Genomic DNA, 19,201 nt, shown 5'->3' on the forward strand with positions numbered 1-19,201 from the left:
AACTTATAGATTTCTCTTCCAAATCTGCCAGCAGTTTAGATTGAGAGTTTGGCATTTTTTCGTTTAGTTAGGTCTTACCAGTGTTCATCCTGTAAAATACTTGAAGGATGTATATGCTACTATTATTTTTATTACATGAATTTTGTATTTTCAGAATACATACAGTAATTTGCAAATTAAATTCTCAGTATAGTACATAACTTTTCACAAAGTGTAATAATGAAGTACAGTTGTTTCTGGGTATCCCCAGGGGATTGATTCCAGGACTCCCTCACATACCAAAATTCTCAGATGCTCAAGTCCCTTATATAAAATGGTGTTGTATTTGCATATAACCTACCTCCATCCTTCTGTGTACTTTAAATCAGGGGGTCCTCAACGCCTGGGCCGCATACTGGTCCGTGCCTGTTAGGAACCAGGCCAAACAGGTGGAGTGAGCAGAGGGCAAGTGAACATTACTGCCTGAGCTCCGCCTCCTGTCTGATCAGCAGTGGCATTAGATTCTCAAAGGAGCATGAGCCCTATTGTAAACTGCAACTCTGAGAGATCTAGGTTGCATGCTCCTTATGGGAATCTAACTAATGCCTGATGATCTGGGATGGAACAGTTTCATCTGCCACACCCTCCACGCTGCTGGTGGAAAAATTGTCTTCCACAAAACCAGTCCCTGATGCCAAAAAGGTTGTGGGACCGATATGTTAAATCATCTCTTGATTACAATACCTAGCACAATGTAAATGCTGTTTAAGTAGTGGTTATACTGGTTGTTTTTTTTTTAAATCCATTTTGTTTTATTGTTGTTTTTTGGGTTTTTTGTTTTTTGAGACGGAGTCTCGCTTTGTCGCCCAGGCTGGAGTGCAGCGGCACAATCTTGGCTCACTGCAGCCTCCACCTCCTGGGTTCAAACGATTCTTCTGCCTCAGCCTCCTGAGTAGGTGGGATTACAGGCAGCTGCCACCACACCCGGCTAATTTTTGTATTTTTAGTAGACACACAGTTTCACCATGTTGGCCAGGCTGGTCTCAAACTCCTGACCTCAAGTGATCCGCCCACCTTGGCCTCCCAAAGTGCTGGGATTACAGGCGTGAGCCACTGCGCCCTGCCAGTTTTTTGTTTTTTTAAACAAATATTTTCTATCCACAGTTGGTTGAATCTGCAGGTACCCAATATGCATATACAGTGGCCCAACTGTAATTTTGACAAGGGTAATTATGAACCATGGTTATGTCCCAATGACTTAGTGACACTGAGTTACTAGGAGTCTTTTTTTCAGTGTTGTAAAGGAGAATGTGCTTTTTCTGTGTGTGTATAGAATTGTATTAGTTGTAGGGAGGCTGATGACTGTCAAGGAGAAATTACTTTGAACTAAGTTCCATGGAGTTTTTATTAGAGATTTTATTCTGTTATATGGCCTTTTATGGGACCATATAGAGTTAGGATTAATAGCATGAACCCTAGATTGAAAAGAGAAAAATCCAATTTTGTTTTGTTTTTGCTTACTGTGAGGAAAAAATGATACTGAGATGATATAGGAAAAGTTCTTACCACAGTTTCCAGCACATAGTAAGTGTTCTTTAAATGTTTTATTTTTGTTACAGTTGTCATTTTATTTTTGTTGTATTTCTATGCTAGGTAGCCCTTGAGCTTTGTTTTTTTGATGGGAAAAAATATGAGCTAAAACTTACTCTTTAGATAATAATAATAGAAAGACTAGTAATTCAAGAAGTTGATCTTGACTGTTTCCTTATAATAGTAACAAAGCTATTTAATTCTATATGACCAAGGTTATACAATGATAGTCATTGTTAGTCATTATTTCTTTCTCTTTTTTTGAGACAGAGTCTCACTCAGTTGCCCAGGCTGGCGTGCAGTGGCACAATCTCGGCTCACTGCAACCTCCGCCTCCTGGGTTCAAGCGATTCTCCTGCCTCAGCCTCCTGAGTAGCTGGGATTACAGATGTGAGCCACCATGCCTGGCTAATTTTTTGTATTTTTAGTAGAAACGGAGTTTCATCATGTTGGCCAGACTGGTCTCGAGCTCCTAACCTCAAGTGATTCGGCCTCCCAAAATGCTGGGATTACAGGCGTGAGCCACCGTGCCCAGCTGGTCCTTATTTCTTGTCCGGAGAAATGAGTTGCTCTTGAAGCTTTCTACATCAGATGTTTGTATCTATTTTAATGTAAGTGTGAGACAGAAAGAGAAACTGATATCTTCATGTAAAACATTAAGAATTCAAAATAGAAGGTGGTAATTTTTCTTCTCTTATTTTCAACTGGAATAGTTTTTCTACATCTGAAAATGGAACACGTAATTTACAAATTTTCAAGTAAAATATGGTGAATCCCATAGGAAACAGTTTTACAGAGATGTAGTCTGTCTACCCTGCGTAGGTTATAGTTGCTGAAGCCAGAAATCTGAGCCCAGTTATTCTTTAAAAAAATTTTTTTTTAAATTCTTAGTAGGTTTTTGAGGAACAGGTGGTGTTTGGTTACATGGATAATTTCTTTAGTGGTGATTTGTGAGATTTTGATGCACCCATCACCCAAATAGTGTACACTGTACCCAATGTATAGTCTTTACGCCTCATCCTCCCTTTCCTTACCTCTCCCACCACCACGTCCCCAAAAGTCATTGTATCATTCTCATGCGTTTGCATGGTTTAGCTCCCACTTACAAGTGAGAACATACAATGTTTGGTTTCCCATTCTTGAGATACTTCACTTAGAATAACGGTCTCCAACTCCACCCAGGTTGCTGCAAGTGCCATTATTTTCTTCCTTTTTATGGCTGAGTAGTATTCCATGGTGTGAATATATATATATATACACACACACACACACACACACACACACCACATTTTGTTTATCCACTCTTTTTTGTATCCACTCTTTTTTGTATCTACTAAAAATACAAAAAATTAGCCAGGCGTGGTGGCAGGCGCCTGCAGTCCCAGCTACTCGGGAGGCTGAGGCAGGAGAATGGCGTGAACCTGGGAGGTGGAGCTTGCAGTGAGCCCAGACTGCGCTATTGCACTGCAGCCTGGGCGACTAGCGAGACTCCATCTCAAAAAAAAAAAAAAAAAGTATTCCCTTTTCACCACATCCACGCCAACATCTATTATTTATTTATTTTATTTATTTTGAGACGGAGTCTCGCTCTGTCGCCCAGGCTGGAATGCAGTGGCCGGATCTCAGCTCACTGCAAGCTCCGCCTCCCGGGTTCACGCCATTCTCCTGCCTCAGCCTCCCGAGTAGCTGGGACTGCAGGCGCCCGCCACCATGCCCGGCTAATTTTTTGTATTTTTTTTAGTAGAGATGGGGTTTCATCGTGTTGTCCAGGATGGTCTCGATCTCCTGACCTCGTGATCCGCCCGCCTCGGCCTCCCAAAGTGCTGGGATTACAGACATGAGCCACTGCGCCCGGCCTATTTTTTTATTTTTTAAATTATAGCCATTCTTGCAGGAGTAAGGTGGTATCATATTGTTTGAGCCCAGTTATTCTTGATGCCTTTATTTCTCCTTTATCTTACTTAGGCGCCACTTTCTATTGAATCTATTTTCAAAATATTTCCTAAATTTGTTTAACTTGAGTCCCACTCCTTTACCATCACCCTGTTCCAAGTGAATATTATCTTTCCTCTGGATTGCTACAGTAGCTTTCCTAGTCAGTGATGTCCATTTTTGCCCCATTCTATTCTGCAAATAGTAGCCAGAGGAATATTTTTAAAACACAAATTTAATTCCTTGCTTAAAAATTCTCTGATTTTTCATTAATCTTAGGATTTAAAATACTTACGACAGCCCATATATTTCCTACTTGCCTTCCTAGATTTTACTCTGTGTAAATTCACTTTAAAATTAGGCTTCATTGGCTGGGCACGGTGGCTCACGCCTGTAATCCCAGCACTTTGGCAGGCCAATGAGGGCGGATCACGAGGTCAGGAGCTCTAGACCATCCTGGCTAACACGGTGAAACCCCGTCTCTACTAAAAATACAAAAAAATTAGCCTGGCGTGGTGGCGGGCGCCTGTAGTCCCAGCTACTCGGGAAGATGAGGCAGGAGAATGGTGTGAACCCGGGAGGCGGAGCTTGCAGTGAGCCTAGATAAGCGCCACTGCACTCCAGCCTGGGCGACAGATAAAGACTCTTGTCTCAAAAAAAAAAAAAAAAGTTAAGGTTCTTGGCTGGGCACGGCGGCTCACGCCTGTAATCCCAGCTCTTTGGGAGGCTAAGGCGGGCAGATCACTTGAGGACAGGAGTTCGAGACCAGCCTGACCAACATTGCAAAACCTTGTCTCTACTAAAAATACAAAAAATAAAATAAAAATCAGCCAGGTGTGGTGGCGCATGCCTGTAATGCCAAGAATCGCTTTAACCTGGGAGGCAGAGGTTGCAGTGAGCTGGTATCACACCACTGCACTCCAGCCTGGGAGACAGAGACTGTCTCAAATTAAATTAAGCTTCCTGAATATAAGCTATTCTGTTAGACAGATACCTGGTTTTTTTGTTTGTTTGTTTTGTTTTTGAGATGGAGTCTCTGTCACCCAGGCTGGAGTGCAGTGGCTGGATCTCAGCTCACTGCAACCTCCGCCTCCTGGCTTCAAGCAATTCTCCTGCCTCAGCCTCCCAAGTAGCTGGGAGTACAGGTGTGTGCCACCACACCCGGCTAATTTTTTGTATTTTCAGTAGAGACAGGGTTTCACCGTGTTGGCCAGGATGGTCTCGATCTGACCTCGTGATCCACCTGCCTCAGCTGCCCATAGTGCTAGGGTTACAGGCGTGAGCCACCATGCCCGGCCACCTGTATCCTGTATTTTATTTTTTCCCAAGTATTTTAGTGTTTTTGATGTTATAACTCAGGCAAATAATTTAGGGACTACTTTCAAACTTCACCAACTTGAATTTCCAAGAATACCATTCTGAAGTTACCTAAAATTAAAATTGCAGTTTTTGTTGTTGTTGTTGTTTGTCTGTTCATTTGTTTTTGAGATGGAGTCTCGCTCTGTTGCCCAGGCATGAGTGCAGTGGCGAGATCTCAGCTCACCACAACCTCTACCTTCTGGGTGCAAGCAATTCTCCTGCCTCAGCCTCCTGAGTAGGTGTGATTACAGGCGTGCATCACCACACCTGGCTAATTTTTGTATTTTTAGTAGAAACGGGGTTTCACCATGTTGGCCAGGCTGGTCTCGAACTCCTGACCTCATGATCCGCCCACCTTAGCCTCCCAAAGTGCTGAGATAACAGGCGTGAGCCACCGTGCCTGGCCTGATTTTTTTAAATAAATGGAGTTTTATTTCATTAGAATGAATACTAGTTCAAGCTTGACTAAATTTATTACTTGATACTTAATAGTCTTACATTGTGACAAATAGATATGCATGATTTATGACTAGAATAGCAATTATTTTATAGATGTACTGGTATGTTTCCAAGCACTTTCTCTGTGTCTGTGGGGAACACCAGAAGGCATGGTTAGTCCTGGCATTTGAAGAATATTTATATTCTGAATTTGCACCAAGTTTTTTTTGTGTTTTTTTGTTTTGTTTTGTTTTTTGTTTTTTGTTTTTGTTTTTGTGTGTTTTGTTTTTTTGGTTTTTGTTTTTTGTTTTTGAGACGGAGTTTCGCTCTTGTTGCCCAGACTGGAGTGCAATGGCGCGATCTCGGCTCACTGCAACCTCTGCCTCCTGGGTTCAAGCAATTTTCCTGCCTCAGCCTCCTGAGTAGCTGGGATTACAGGCACCTGCCACCATGCCTGGCTAATTTTTTTGTATTTTTAGTAGAGATTGGGTTTCGCCTTGTTGGGCAAGCTGGTCTTGAACTCCTGACCTCAGGTGATCCACCCGTCTCTGCCCCCCAAAGTGCTGGGATTACAGGCGTGAGCCACCATTCCCAGCCAGTACCAAGTATTTTTTTAATGGTTTACGAAACAAAGTAAAATGTAGCCTGGCTGTATCTAAGTGATCAGCCATTATTTTTCTATTTCTGTTTCTTGAAAACAACACTGTATTTTTAAATTTTCTGAAAAAGTGGAGACTCATTTTTTAAAATGGTCAGGGTAGCCTTTTAGCTTGCTCCCAAGTCAGCCTAATAGCTCTGTGTAGTTTGTTTGGAAATATGTGGTGGTTTACGAACCACATATTTCCAAATTATATTATTTTGTACAAACCTAGATAAACCTTACCTTGACTTTGAAAGCATATCAAGGTCAGTAATGTTTAATTTAGTACATTGTTCAGTGATGAAATGGAGTTGCCAGTTGTTCTTGTCACTTCATGAGATAGTGTTAAATGAATTATTTAGTGTTAAGGACCCTGCTAAATTATTTTAAACGATTCAAAGAGAGTTAAAGTATTTTAAGATTTAGTTCTTTGTTATATTTTTAGTTCATACATTAACCTTTTTAGTTTTGAATCATAAGTTGTCCTCTTTTAATTAAAACCCTTGTGGTTGCCTTTTAAATGTATAATAGAACAGTTAAATTTTTTAAATGAGTTCTTTATTTTTTAAAAAAAAAGTCAGTGTTTTCCTTTATGTAAAAGGTTAAATGCTTTGAGGATAAAAACTGCATGACACTGTGTGAGTGATGAAATTGGCTTTTAGAATTGTAGAATTAAAATTGAAAGGAAAGTATGCTGCATAAACCTGAGTCTGGATGCAGTGGCTACAAATAAATTCAAGTGTTAGAGTGTGACCAGAATAAGCTACCGTTGATAAAGAAGCACTTCACTAAACAAACTGAAACCCTGAGGAATTTTCAAATTGTGAAGTAATGGGAACAATCATTTAATATGGAAGGAAGGAGCTAGTGCATGCCTCCTTCCTTGAATGTCTCATAAGATCGAATCGTGGAGATGACTGAAACAGGGAAGATAATTTAGCGGCAACATAACAGATTACCATTTAGAGAGGCCAAACCCCTGAGAGCTGATTGCATTAGAGGGGGATGGGGGCTAAGATTAGGACACAGGTGTGTTCAGAAACAGGCTGACACTTAGTTGTGTTTCCCACCCACTCCCATCCCCCACCAAGTTAACACATTTAGCTGTCCTGACACTTTGTAAACATTCCTATATCTGTCTTCAATCTTTTTTCTCTCTCTAAAGGTTTATCTCTTAGAAGCTTTGACATAACTTTCCTTGGAGGAATCATTTCCACCTAATCTTTTTGCCTTATCTCTTTTTTTTTTTCTTTTTTTTGAGACAGTCTCTCTCTGTCACCCAGGCTGGAGTGCAGTGGCACGATGTTGGCTCACTGCATCCTCCGCCTTCTGGGTTCAAGTGATTCTCGTGCCTCAGCCTCCTGACTAGCTGGGATTGCAGGTATGCACTACCATGCCCAGTTCATTTTTGTATTGTTAATAGAGACAGGGTTTCACCATGTTGCCCAAGCTGGTCTTGAACTCCTGACCTCAAGTAATCTGCCTGCCTCCACCTCCCAAATTACAGGTGTGAGTCACTACACCCAGCCTGCCTTATCTCTTATAAGCATGAGCAGCTCTGCTCCAGTTTACTCTCAAAATGCACACCTTGGGATTAATCTTTTCTTTTTATCAGTATGCAGTCAGTTGTCCTACCATCCCTCCATCACCCTTGTTCATCTTCAGTACTGCAGTTAATTATAGTATTAAATGCTTGTCTTCCACTAGAGCAAGTCTTTACTGCTATGTCTCCAACCTCTAACCCAGTGCCTGGCAGAAGTGGGTACCCAGTAAACACTTGCTGGATGATTGACAGCAAGAGGCTCCTTCCAGAGTCTGGCTGTGGCACAGCTGCAGCCAGAGGCAGATACAGGAGAATGCTAGGGAGAACTGGAGAGATATGCAGAGACTAGATCCCAAAAAGTCTTAAAGTCCTATGAAGGAACTTGTGCTGCACCCCGAGAATAGTAAGAGGCCATCGAAGAATCATTAATCTAAATCCATCCTTGGGTTGCACATCTCCCTTCTAGACTCTAGCTGGTTGATTTCTCAATCTTAGCAAGAAAATTTAATCCTTGTTCATAGAAACTCTGTGTGGCACATGAAAAGCAAAGTATAATTGTAAGTATTATTTATGGTTACATATCCAGTAAGTTTCTAAAGACACTTTCAGAGAACTTTTTGTACTTTATAAAGTAAATTGTCTTGTGTATTTAAAGGATAAGCATGGATTTATATGTAACTGGAATAATTTAAATATTTACATTTCCATACAGAAATGAGTGTACTGAATTTGGGGATCTTGGTAAAAACAAAACCTAAGGCATTTTTAGATTTCAAATTGAAAAGGCAGTTGGTAAATATCTTATATCTTCTCAGCAATTTGATAGTATATACCTGAAAATAAGCAGAATTAAATAGAGAATTATCTTCATCCAAGGAATTAAATAATAGGAACGTTATACAGACACCTTTTATACTTAATTCTGCTTTTGAAGGAATTTAAAATGGAAATTGTTTTTAATTTCTATTTTATCGAACCAAAGAATTTAAAGTACCATTCAAATAAAATAATACATAATGTTAAACTTGTATTATTTTTTAATAGCCAGCATTTTTGTGGTTTTCAAATGAACCATCCAAGAAATTATAGTATTTCTTCTCTTTTTAAGAAAGTGTACTTCTTCAGGTTATAAAAGTAATAAATACTTATTGCAGAACATTTAGAAAACAAAATGCATTCAGTCTGATCTCTTCCTTCCCATCTTTCATGTTAGTTTCACCATTTAAAAAAACTGCCTTTTTTTTTTTAATTAAAGGCAATTTTCTAACATGGTTTTCAATTTTTTTGCTGTAACCATTGCATCTCACTGCTTCCTATTGGATTCATTTTCCTTCTTACTGAAATAAATTCTTGAGTAGTTTCTCAGTGAGGATCTATAAATAATAAACAAGCTTTTGTCGAAAAATGCTTATGTTTTACACTTATTCTTCGATTGTAATCTAACTAGATATGTTAGGCAATTTTCTTAAAAAATTACAATCTTATATTTTGATATCTTGCTGATGAGTTTAAAAGGTACAGTGATAACTTTTGTGTCATTAAAATAGTTGGCTTAGAAAGCTGTACTTTTCCTTCCTTAAAACAGTTTTTTAAATTTACTGTGCTGATATACCAAGTGAATTAATTTTCTAAATAAGTAAATGATTATGAGTCTTGCTATACTTAATATAAAACAAAATATCCTAAGATAGCTACTTAAATATACATGTACTAGTCAACTGTTGTTTTATAATATACTATACGTGGTGGCATATATTTTCAAAAGCAGTGTTTTGAGTTATATTTCATTTTCTGAGACATGGTCTCTCTCCGTTGCCCAGGCTGGAGTGCAGTGGCACAATCACAGCTCACTGTGGCCTCGACTTCCCAGGCTCAAGTGATCCTACCACCTCAGCCTCCTGAGTAACTAGGACTACAGGCACTGTGCCTGGCTAATTTTTTTTTTCTTAATTTTTTGTGAGACAGGATCAGTTTAGATGGTGTCCTGCAGTAGTTCTAGAGCAGTGCTGTCTAATAGAGGTTTCTGTGATGATAGAAATGTTCTCTCTCTGTGCTGTTCAGTAAACCTTGAGTGTTGATGTATTCTCTTTTTATTTACCTTTATCTTTTATCAGCTGAGTAGACATTTTGAATTAATAACTTGATTGATTTTAGACCATGTAATTTAAGATGATTTATTTTTACATGAAGATTTTTTCCCCCAGAAATTTAAGGCTGATTAGCTTCTTGGTTTTAGTGGTTAAGATTCGCCTATATAATAAGCGGGTGAAAAGTACATTGTGGCATTATAATGAGTTAGTTTGTATATTTAGCTTGTGTACTGGTTTCTGCATTATAGTCACGTATATTCAGTGCATTTTTAAAGTATTAAGGCTAATGTATCCTCTGAGGTTACCTTTTTATATATTTTCATTGAATAAGAATTATAGAAATAATAACTCTTCGTATTTCACTCTGCTAAACAAGAGTGTTAATAATGCCTTATATTTTTTTTCAGATTGCAAATAGAAGAGTCTTCCAAACCTGTGAGGCTATCACAACAGCTGGACAAAGTTGTAACAACCAATTACAAACCTGTTGCTAATCATCAATACAATGTAAGTCTTCTGCTTGTCTCTTTTCATTCTTTTATATCTTCATTCTTTTCTGTATCATAGAGTCTTAGGTTTCCAAAGAACCTGAGAATTTACACACCTTGCCATCAGGTGCTTGAATTACAGTACCTGATCTGGACTTAGTAAGGAATATGACAATTTGCTAAAAGTACAGAAAAGATGTTCACTCTACATTGCAAGTTATATCATGGCAAAAAGAAGGCAACCACTGTTTAAAGTACCCTTGATAAATTTTTACAAATAAGTAAAACACTTTAATTCTCAATGTTGCTGATGTTTTAAATTACAATGTACTAAATATTAGTTTTACTATTTTTAAAAATTATTCTATACCTTTGTGATGAACCATAAGAAAGTTTTTAATGTGTTAACAAAAAATTTTAAAGGTCATGGAACAGCAGTAATTTTTCTCATTGATTATTAAGATCACTTTGCCTGATTTCAGCTTTCACAGGCATTTTAATGGTTTCATACTACCATGCAAAGTGAGGACCATCTGTACAGTAGTACTCCCTTGTCTACAATTTCAAAACTATGCAGTTTCAGTGACCCACAGTCAACTACAGTCAAAAATATTGAATGGAAAATTCCAGATATAAACAATTCATAAGTTGTAAGTTGTGCAACCTTCTGAGTAGTATGATGAAACCTAGCACCATCTTGCGCCATCCCATCCATGATGTGAGTCATTCCTTTGTCCAGTATATCCACATTGTATATGCTACCCACCCATTAGTCACTTAGTAGCCCTCTTGGTTAACAGATCTATTGACACATGATAAAAAGAAAGAAGAGGCTGGGCGCGGTGGCTCACGCCTGTAATCCCAGCACTTTGGGAGGCCGAGGCAGGCGGATCACAAGGTCAGGAGATCGAGACCATCCTGGCTAACACAGTGAACCCCGTCTCTACTAAAAATACAAAAATTAGTCGGGCGTGGCGGTGTGTGCCTGTAGTCCCAGCTGCTGGGGAGGCTGAGGCAGGAGAATGGGAGGCGGAGCTTGCAGTGAGCCGAGATCACGCCACTGCACTCCAGCCTGAGTGACAGAGCGAGACTCCGTCTCAAAAAAAAAAAAAAAGAAAGAAGAAGAGTGAGTACAGAACACCAAGATATTTTGAGAGAGTGAGAGAGAGAGAGACCACATTCACAGACTGTTATTACAGTATATTGTTAGGGTTATTCTATTTTATTATGGGTTATTTTTGTTAATCTCTTACTGTGCCTAATTTATAAATTGAACTTTATCATAGATATGTATGTATAGGAAAAACCATAATATATAGAGTTTGGTAGTATCCACAATTTCAGACACCAAGTGGGGCAGGGAGGTGTCTTGCAACATATCTCCTGCCAATAAGGGGAAAGTATTGTATATTTATATTTCAAGACTTTTTTATTGTTGTGTATCTTATATGTACTATATGTATTATACAATATACACATTTATTGCATACATATTATATATACTTTGTGCCAGGTATTGATCTGAGTGCTTCGTAAGTAATGACACTTAATCTTCATACCAACCCTATGAAGAAACTACAACAGATAAGGTAACAGGCAGAGAGACTGGCTTACCTGAGGTGGTGCAGCCAGTAATTTATCAGTCCAGGTGTTGAACTCAGGCAGTCTAGCTTAGGAGCCATACTGTTAACCACTGTGTATGTCGCTGCTGGTGATTACCAGTTGCTAAAAGGGCTAAGGGTTTTGGGTTTTGAAATATCTGTAATGTAATAAGTGTGATGGTTTCCTGAAAATAAAATACCCAAGTTAAGTCAAATAGCAATTAACAGTTGGAATTTTGTATCCCACTTTGTTGTTTAAGATTACCTTTGATACTGAGTTTAGGAAGAAAATTTTCTTTAAGACTAGCCTTGGCGGAGTGCTGTGGCTCACGCCTGTAATCCCAGCACTTTGGGAGGCCAAGGCAGATGGATCACCTGAGGTCAGGAGTTCAAGACCAGCCTGGCCAACATGGTGAAACCCCATCTCTACTAAAAATATAAAAATTAGCCAGGAGTGGTGGCAGGCACCTGTAATTCCAGCCGCTCGGGAGGCTGAGGCAGGAGAATCGCCTGAACCCAGGAGGCAGAAGTTGCAGTGAGCCGAGATCACACTATTGCACTCCAGCCTGGAGGACAAGAGTGAGACTTTGTCTCAAAAAAAAAAAAAAAAAGACTAGCCTTTAGTATCAACATTTATTAAGTGACACAGGATAGCATCTACCAAACTACTACTTTATGATATTTGAATGGTTATTTTATATGAAAGTAGCAAATGCCACTAGGGCTAAGTAGATATCTTAAATGAGTAGGGCTAAGTAGATATCTTAAACGAGTGGAACAATGAAATTTAAGAAAGTCAGTGTTAGAACTGTGTGAACTGGAGTGCACATGACCCATATAAATACATTCACATTTTGAAATTGCTACACTATGTGAGTTAAACAAACCAGGTTAAAGTTCAACTGCATCCAGCCAAGCTTCCATTTTACAGCCTCTGGTTATGCTTTAGGAGGAAAGTAAACTAAAGGACAGGTAAGGTTTCAGATGATCCAGAAGAGGTATTTTTCTGTTGTTTTCTGACTTAGATAAATAGATTAAAGTCCACGTCTTTGTCCTCTTCCATTGTAGTGTTTTCTACTGTTGGATGGGAATACGTACAGTTTTCTGTAGCTACGTGTAAATAGAGATTCTATTCTACTTTGTAAAACAGTATAGATCTTAGTTGTTTTTGCCTTTCTTCCTCATTGGTGTGCTTGCTGCTTCTGTAGCTCCTGACTCAGCTTTTTTATCTTTTTATGGGCCAGGCTTCTCTGTGGTTTCTACCCTTGTGTATATTTTTATTACAGTGGGTACAAGAAAGACTGCACTTTCATAGGCTGTAAAGAGTTATTACCTTTCTAGAGGAAAGTTTGGTAATTTATGTCAAATGCACTATAAAAGGATATATCCTTTGACCTAGCAGTTTTGTGTCTAGGAATTTATTATAGTGAGACTAGTGCTCAATGATATATATACAATAATGCTTCTCTCTATTATTTAAGATAGGAAAAGATTGGAAACAAGTGTCCCAAATTGGGTATTCATTAAATAAATATTTTAAGTCATTATTTTTGGGTGGTAGGATCTACAGTGATTTTATCCTAATTTTCTTTTTTATAAAATCTTTTCCAATTGTTGAAATTGTCACAGTGAGCACGTATTGCCTGAATTGTTGGTAAGCAATAAAGTTATGTTGGGAAGGGGAAGATTGGAAAGGGAAGAAAGCCATGATAGTACCTTACTGATTGTCTAAGATTTACCTTCTTTAAACAAGTACTTTTTAAATATCCACTTCGTGTCTGAGATACATACCCCTGGTGAGTAAAGTAAGTACAAACACATTATATTCTGAACTCCTTAGTATATAAAGCTATAGCACCCTCTATAAAGATAATTAACATTAAGTGACATTTTAGTTCAAGATACCAACCTTTGTTAAGGTCGTCATAGTGAAAATGAGTCATTATAGTAATGAATCTTTGATTAAGATGTTTACATCCAAACAAAGATTGACTATAATCTACCACATTGCATTTGAATGTTTAATCATTATTTCTTTCGGGAGTAAACCAGGATAGGCACCTGCATAGCTTTAAAAAACATATTCAGTATTGTAGTGTAATACCAACTATAGAAAGAGTATAACATTTTTGTTATTTATTAGAAGAGGGTATTGACTTTTAAAAGACTGAGAAACATAAACGAACACAGATCAGCAAGAATGATTTAGAGGAAACATAATAAAGACTTTTAATAAAAAATTTTAACTCGATATAATGTTGAAATGTTTTGAAAGTCTTGCCAGATAAAGTTATATAAACATGAAGCTCAGTGTTTCATTCTAACAGTTGAGCTTCTTTGAATGCAATTTTCAGAATAAAAATTAAAAAAAATTTGTACAAAAAAGTGAAAGAGGGACTGGGAAATTGCATATGTATTTGAAAAACAATGTTCCTACATTTGGTCAGAAAGAAACTACCTTGCATTTACCCACAGTTTTTTCACCCACCTATGGCAAATAGATGAATTTACCTGTATATATGTAAAGAAAATATCCAATTTAGTTCTTGGAGCTATTCTAAGAATTAAATTCAGATTTATCTTTTTAGTTCACAAACTATCTGGGTATAATGTCTGTCATACTTGCCATTCAGAAACCATCTACTGGGCCAAAAAGAATTATATGATTATTTTTATCTCTTAGAATACTCCATTGAAATCGCACCCCTGAAAACCGTCTTCTTACTAGGATATGACATGTCAGGTTTTTTTCCCTATGTGGCATTTCCTGTACCTTCAGACATTCATTGAATGTCTGAAACTTGAATCAGTTCATGTAGGTCAGCATTTTCCACAGTAAATTTTTTGTAACATTAACTAGGTGAGAAGGTCACATAAAAAGGATTCTGTGTTTAAAAAACTTGTAGTTTCTGATTATATCCTCCTCTTAAATTGACACTTCACTTTAATATACTCAAGATTAGGAAGCTTTAGGAATTTGTTTAATCCTGCACTTACAAACACTTGAACATCAAATTTCCCCCATTCTTTGAAGTAGTGAAAACAGACATTGGGAAATAACGGAGATGTCAAAGTATGGTTTACAAGAGGGCCCACTGGGTGAGGGGGAAAATTATTATATTTATATTATTATAAAACTTACATGTATCTTGTTTGGCACCTAGTAAAGGAAAGAAACTGAGCTTTAGAAATACTATGTAGATTGACCCTGGCATCTTTTTGCAGCTCCTGTGGTAGTCGGTCGTTTTTCAGCAGAAGAGCAGAAATGGGACAGGACAGAGGGGTTGAGCGTTGTGCCTTCATGTTTTCATTTGCTTTCAGCTTTTTAGCGTTGGTGCTCAATTCAGAGATTTACAGATTATAGTATCTATTATTAACTAAACTCAGTCTCAACAAATGATTTCTGCAGAGAAACTGTCAATTAGAGATAATACTAATAAACCAAGCATATGTGAACAAGAAAGTGAAAAACTGAACTTCTCTTGCTTCTAAAAATGGTTTATCAGTCAATCTTTGAGGTGACAAACAGTGATGACGTAATCAGATCTGAAAAGAACTTGGCCCTTCCAAAAAGGGAATTATCAGTATCATTTTAAATATGGCTTGTCATGCCCTGTCTTTAATGATGACTCAGTTAGTGTCTATGGTGGAATTAAAAACAACTCTAGATATTCCAAGCAGAAAAGAATGTAACGTAGGGAGTTGGTTACAAATGATTTAGGAATACCAAATGGATGGGCTGGAGTTGCAAAAGGGAGAAGAGATCAGGAACCTGCTGCGGAGGTGCTCCTGCAATACAAAAAAAAAGAAGAAAAATCTCCCTCCCTCCCACTTTCATTCTCCTATTGGCAGAACCCCAGCTGGAAACCCGCTAGCAAGGGAATCTTGGAAATGTAGCCTGCAGACCTCTTGCTGCCCCGCCCTTACCACCAAGGCTAGAGTTGAAGACTTGTTGCAAAATAACTGGCAAAGTGGCCCTTGACCTTTGTGAGTGTTGTACCTTGTTATATTAGCTTAGCTATTGCTGATACAAAGCTATCACGGTGTGCAATGTATTTAAAAACTAAGCATGCAGAACATGAAGGCAAATCACTGTATTTTGAGAGCAAAACAAAAAGGTATTTTGTAGTTTTGACAAAACTGACTCTTAAAATTATGTATATTCTTTCATCCCTTTAAAATTTTTTATCTTGTGTATGCTTATATCTATTTGTAAATACAGTAGTACATTTGTCCAGTTTATAAAGAGATATATGCATAGCTCATGCTTTTAATTTTTTGCTCACAAAGGTGTATAATCAAAGTTATAGAGTCAGCTGATGCGTAAGGTTCTTTGCAACTCCCTCCAACTTTGAATCCAAGTAAGGGCGACTCTGTGTGTTCTGGTTGACTTTGTGAACATCGTATCTAGCCTATGTAAATTTCATAGCATTCTTTTATGTATTTCATGGCCTCTTATAAACTTTCTCATAAGGAATTCCTTTTCTTCTCATAAGGAATCATGTCCTCTGTTGTCTAGACATTTGTTTTTGGTGTTGCTGTATACTAGAATCACCTGGGAAGCTTTTAAAGAAGAAAAATAGGCCGGGTGCGGTGGCTCACACCTGTAATCCCAGCACTTTGGGAGGCCAAGGCAGGTGGATTACCTGAGGTCAGAAGTTCGAGACCAGCCTGACCAACCTGGTAAAACCCCGTCTCTACTAAAAATGCAAAATTAGCTGGGTATTGTGGCACATGCCTGTAATCCCAGCTACTTGGGAGGCTGAGGCAGGAGAATTGCTTGAACCCAGGAGGCGGAGGTTGCAGTGAGCCAAGGTCATGCCACTGCACTCCAGTCTGGGCAACAAGAGCGAAACTCCATCTCAAAAAAAAAAACAAAACAAAAATACCCTCAGAAGCTGATTTGGTTAATCTAATGGGGAGGCCAGCCATCTTAAGTTTTTAAGCTTCTTTGGTAATTCTAGTATGCAGCCACTGAACCAAAGAGATGAGAACTTTTTATAGTTCTGCCATCTCCTGTTGAGAGTGGGGTGTTCAGTAATGGTACTTAGAAGGAAACCTCTTTCTAGCAAACCTAGAACTTTTTTTTTTTTTTTTTTTGTGAGATGGAGTCTCGCCCTGTTGCCCAGGCTGGAGTGCAGTGGCACAATCTCGGCTCACTGCAAGCTCCGCCTCCCGGATTCATGCCATTCTCCTGCCTCAGCCTCCCAAGTAGCTGGGACTACAGGTGCCCGCCACCACACCTGGCCAATTTTTTTGTATTTTTAGTAGAAGTGGGGTTTCACCGTGTTAGCCAGGATGGTCTCGATCTCCTGACCTCGTGATCCGCCCATCTCGGCCTCCTAAAGTGTTGGGATTACAGGCGTGAGCCACCGCACCCGGCCAAACCTAGAACTTTTAAAAAGAATTAATAGCTTCTCCGCGGCGCTCCAGGCCCAGGCGGCTGGCCTCACCGCCCAGTGGGGAAGACATGTAAGGAATTTGCATAAGACAGCTATGCAAAATGGAGCTGGAGGAGCTTTATTTGTGCACAGAGATACTCCTGAGAATAACCCTAATACTCCATTTGATTTCACACCAGAAAACTATAAGAGGATAGAGGCAATTGTAAAAAACTATCCAGAAGGCCATAAAGCAGCAGCTGTTCTTCCAGTCCTGGATTTAGCCCAAAGGCAGAATGGGTGGTTGCCCATCTCTGCTATGAACAAGGTTGCAGAAGTTTTACAAGTACCTCCAATGAGAGTATATGAAGTAGCAACTTTTTATACAATGTATAATCGAAAGCCAGTTGGAAAGTATCACATTCAGGTCTGCACTACTACACCCTGCATGCTTCGAAACTCTGACAGCATACTGGAGGCCATTCAGAAAAAGCTTGGAATAAAAGGTTGGGGAGACTACACCTGACAAACTTTTCACTCTTATAGAAGTGGAATGTTTAGGGGCCTGTGTGAACGCACCAATGGTTCAAATAAATGACAATTACTATGAGGATTTGACAGCTAAGGATATTGAAGAAATTATTGATGAGCTCAAGGCTGGCAAAATCCCAAAACCTGGGCCAAGGAGTGGACGCTTCTCTTGTGAGCCAGCTGGAGGTCTTACCTCTTTGACTGAACCACCCAAGGGACCTGGATTTGGTGTACAAGCAGGCCTTTAATTTATATTGAACTGTAAATATGTCACTAGAGAAATAAAATATGGACTTCCAGTCTAAAAAAAAAAAATTAATATTTCTCTTTTTTGTTAGAATTTCTGCCCCACAGTTTGAAAAAATAAGTTTTCTCTCATTTTTTTTTTTTCTTATTTCTGGTAAAAGCTCTTGGCCAGAAAGAACTCGAAAACCTTAACTGTGCTCAGATGGGTAAGAGAAAAAAAAGAAAAGCTTACTTAGTAAACTGGTTGTTGAGGTAAACCCCCAGGAACTAGAAAGGAAATTCATTTTTATGCATATATGCTCTGTTTCCTTCAGTGTGGCAGCCGACTGTGTTAGTCTGCAGAACTAAGATTTGGGGTTTGAGTGGTTGATCTTTTAAAGTTCTATGCATAAATTTGAATTTTCCGAAATAAAAAGGATGTTTGTAGGACTATATCATGAGGGCTTTTCAGTAATATCTGCCTGTTATAATACATAGTATAAGTATACTACATGCTTTGTCCATTTGAATTTGCACACAAAGGACTGACCAATTCTAAAGAAATAATTTCCTCCCAAGAGATAATGACACACTAGGCAGAAATAGAAGCATTAGTTGAGGGGAGGGGGAATAATATCTCATAAGGATTTAACATGCAGAACCATGATATTCAAAGTTGTCATGCTCACTTCAAAAGTTAAAAGCCTTTACAAAGACTGCCTTGACAAAACAAAGTATTTCTGCAAACAATAATCTAGAAGTTTATAGATGTCTGTATTATAAATTTTAATTGGTAGTGGGTGGCATTTATAATTTTAGTCAGTGATTACAGTTTCAGTAATGATGGTTGAACATATATACCAAATCCACAAAGGATTTTCAACATTTGGTTGCATTTTAGTCAAGAATAGGCTGGGCATGGTAGCTCACGCCTGTAATCCCAGCACTTTCGGAGGCTGAGGTGGGTGGATCACTTGAGTTTGAGACCAGCCTTGAGTTTGAGACCAGCCTGAGCAGTATAGCCAGACCTACCTCTTCAAAAAAATTTTAAAAATTGGCTGGGTATGGTGGCATGCCCCTGTAGTTCCTGGAGTTCGAGACCAGCCTGGCCAACGTGGTGAAACCCTGTCTCTAATAAAAATACAAAAATTAGCCAGGCATGGTTGCACACGCCTGTAATCTCAGCTATTCAAGAGGCTGAGGCAGGAGAATCACTTGAACACGGGAGACGGAGGCTGCAGTGAGGTGAGATTGCGCCACTGCACTCCAGCATAAGCAACAGAGTGAGACCCCATCTCAAAAAAGAAAAGGTTTGGGGGCCGGGTGCAGTGGCTCAAGCCAGTAATCCCAGCACTTTGGGAAGCCGCAGTGGGCGGATCATGAGATCAGGAGATCAAGACCATC

At 38.8% G+C, this 19,201-nt stretch overlaps 1 protein-coding gene and 1 pseudogene across 1 annotated transcript in view; both read left to right on the forward strand.

Annotated features, from left to right (window-relative positions):
- GTF2F2 (general transcription factor IIF subunit 2) overlaps positions 1 to 19,201 on the forward strand; it is a 166,650-nt gene that overhangs the window by 124,593 nt on the left and 22,856 nt on the right. Inside the window, exon 6 of the mRNA XM_004054462.5 lies at positions 9,979 to 10,078. Coding sequence (XP_004054510.1) covers positions 9,979 to 10,078 — 100 coding nt within the window. The remainder of the gene's footprint in view (positions 1 to 9,978; positions 10,079 to 19,201) is intronic.
- LOC115930449 (NADH dehydrogenase [ubiquinone] flavoprotein 2, mitochondrial-like) lies at positions 11,599 to 17,887 on the forward strand (annotated as a pseudogene).

Source organism: Gorilla gorilla, chromosome 14, assembly GCF_029281585.2.
Source record: "Gorilla gorilla gorilla isolate KB3781 chromosome 14, NHGRI_mGorGor1-v2.1_pri, whole genome shotgun sequence".
Classification (NCBI taxonomy): Eukaryota; Metazoa; Chordata; class Mammalia; order Primates; family Hominidae; genus Gorilla; species Gorilla gorilla.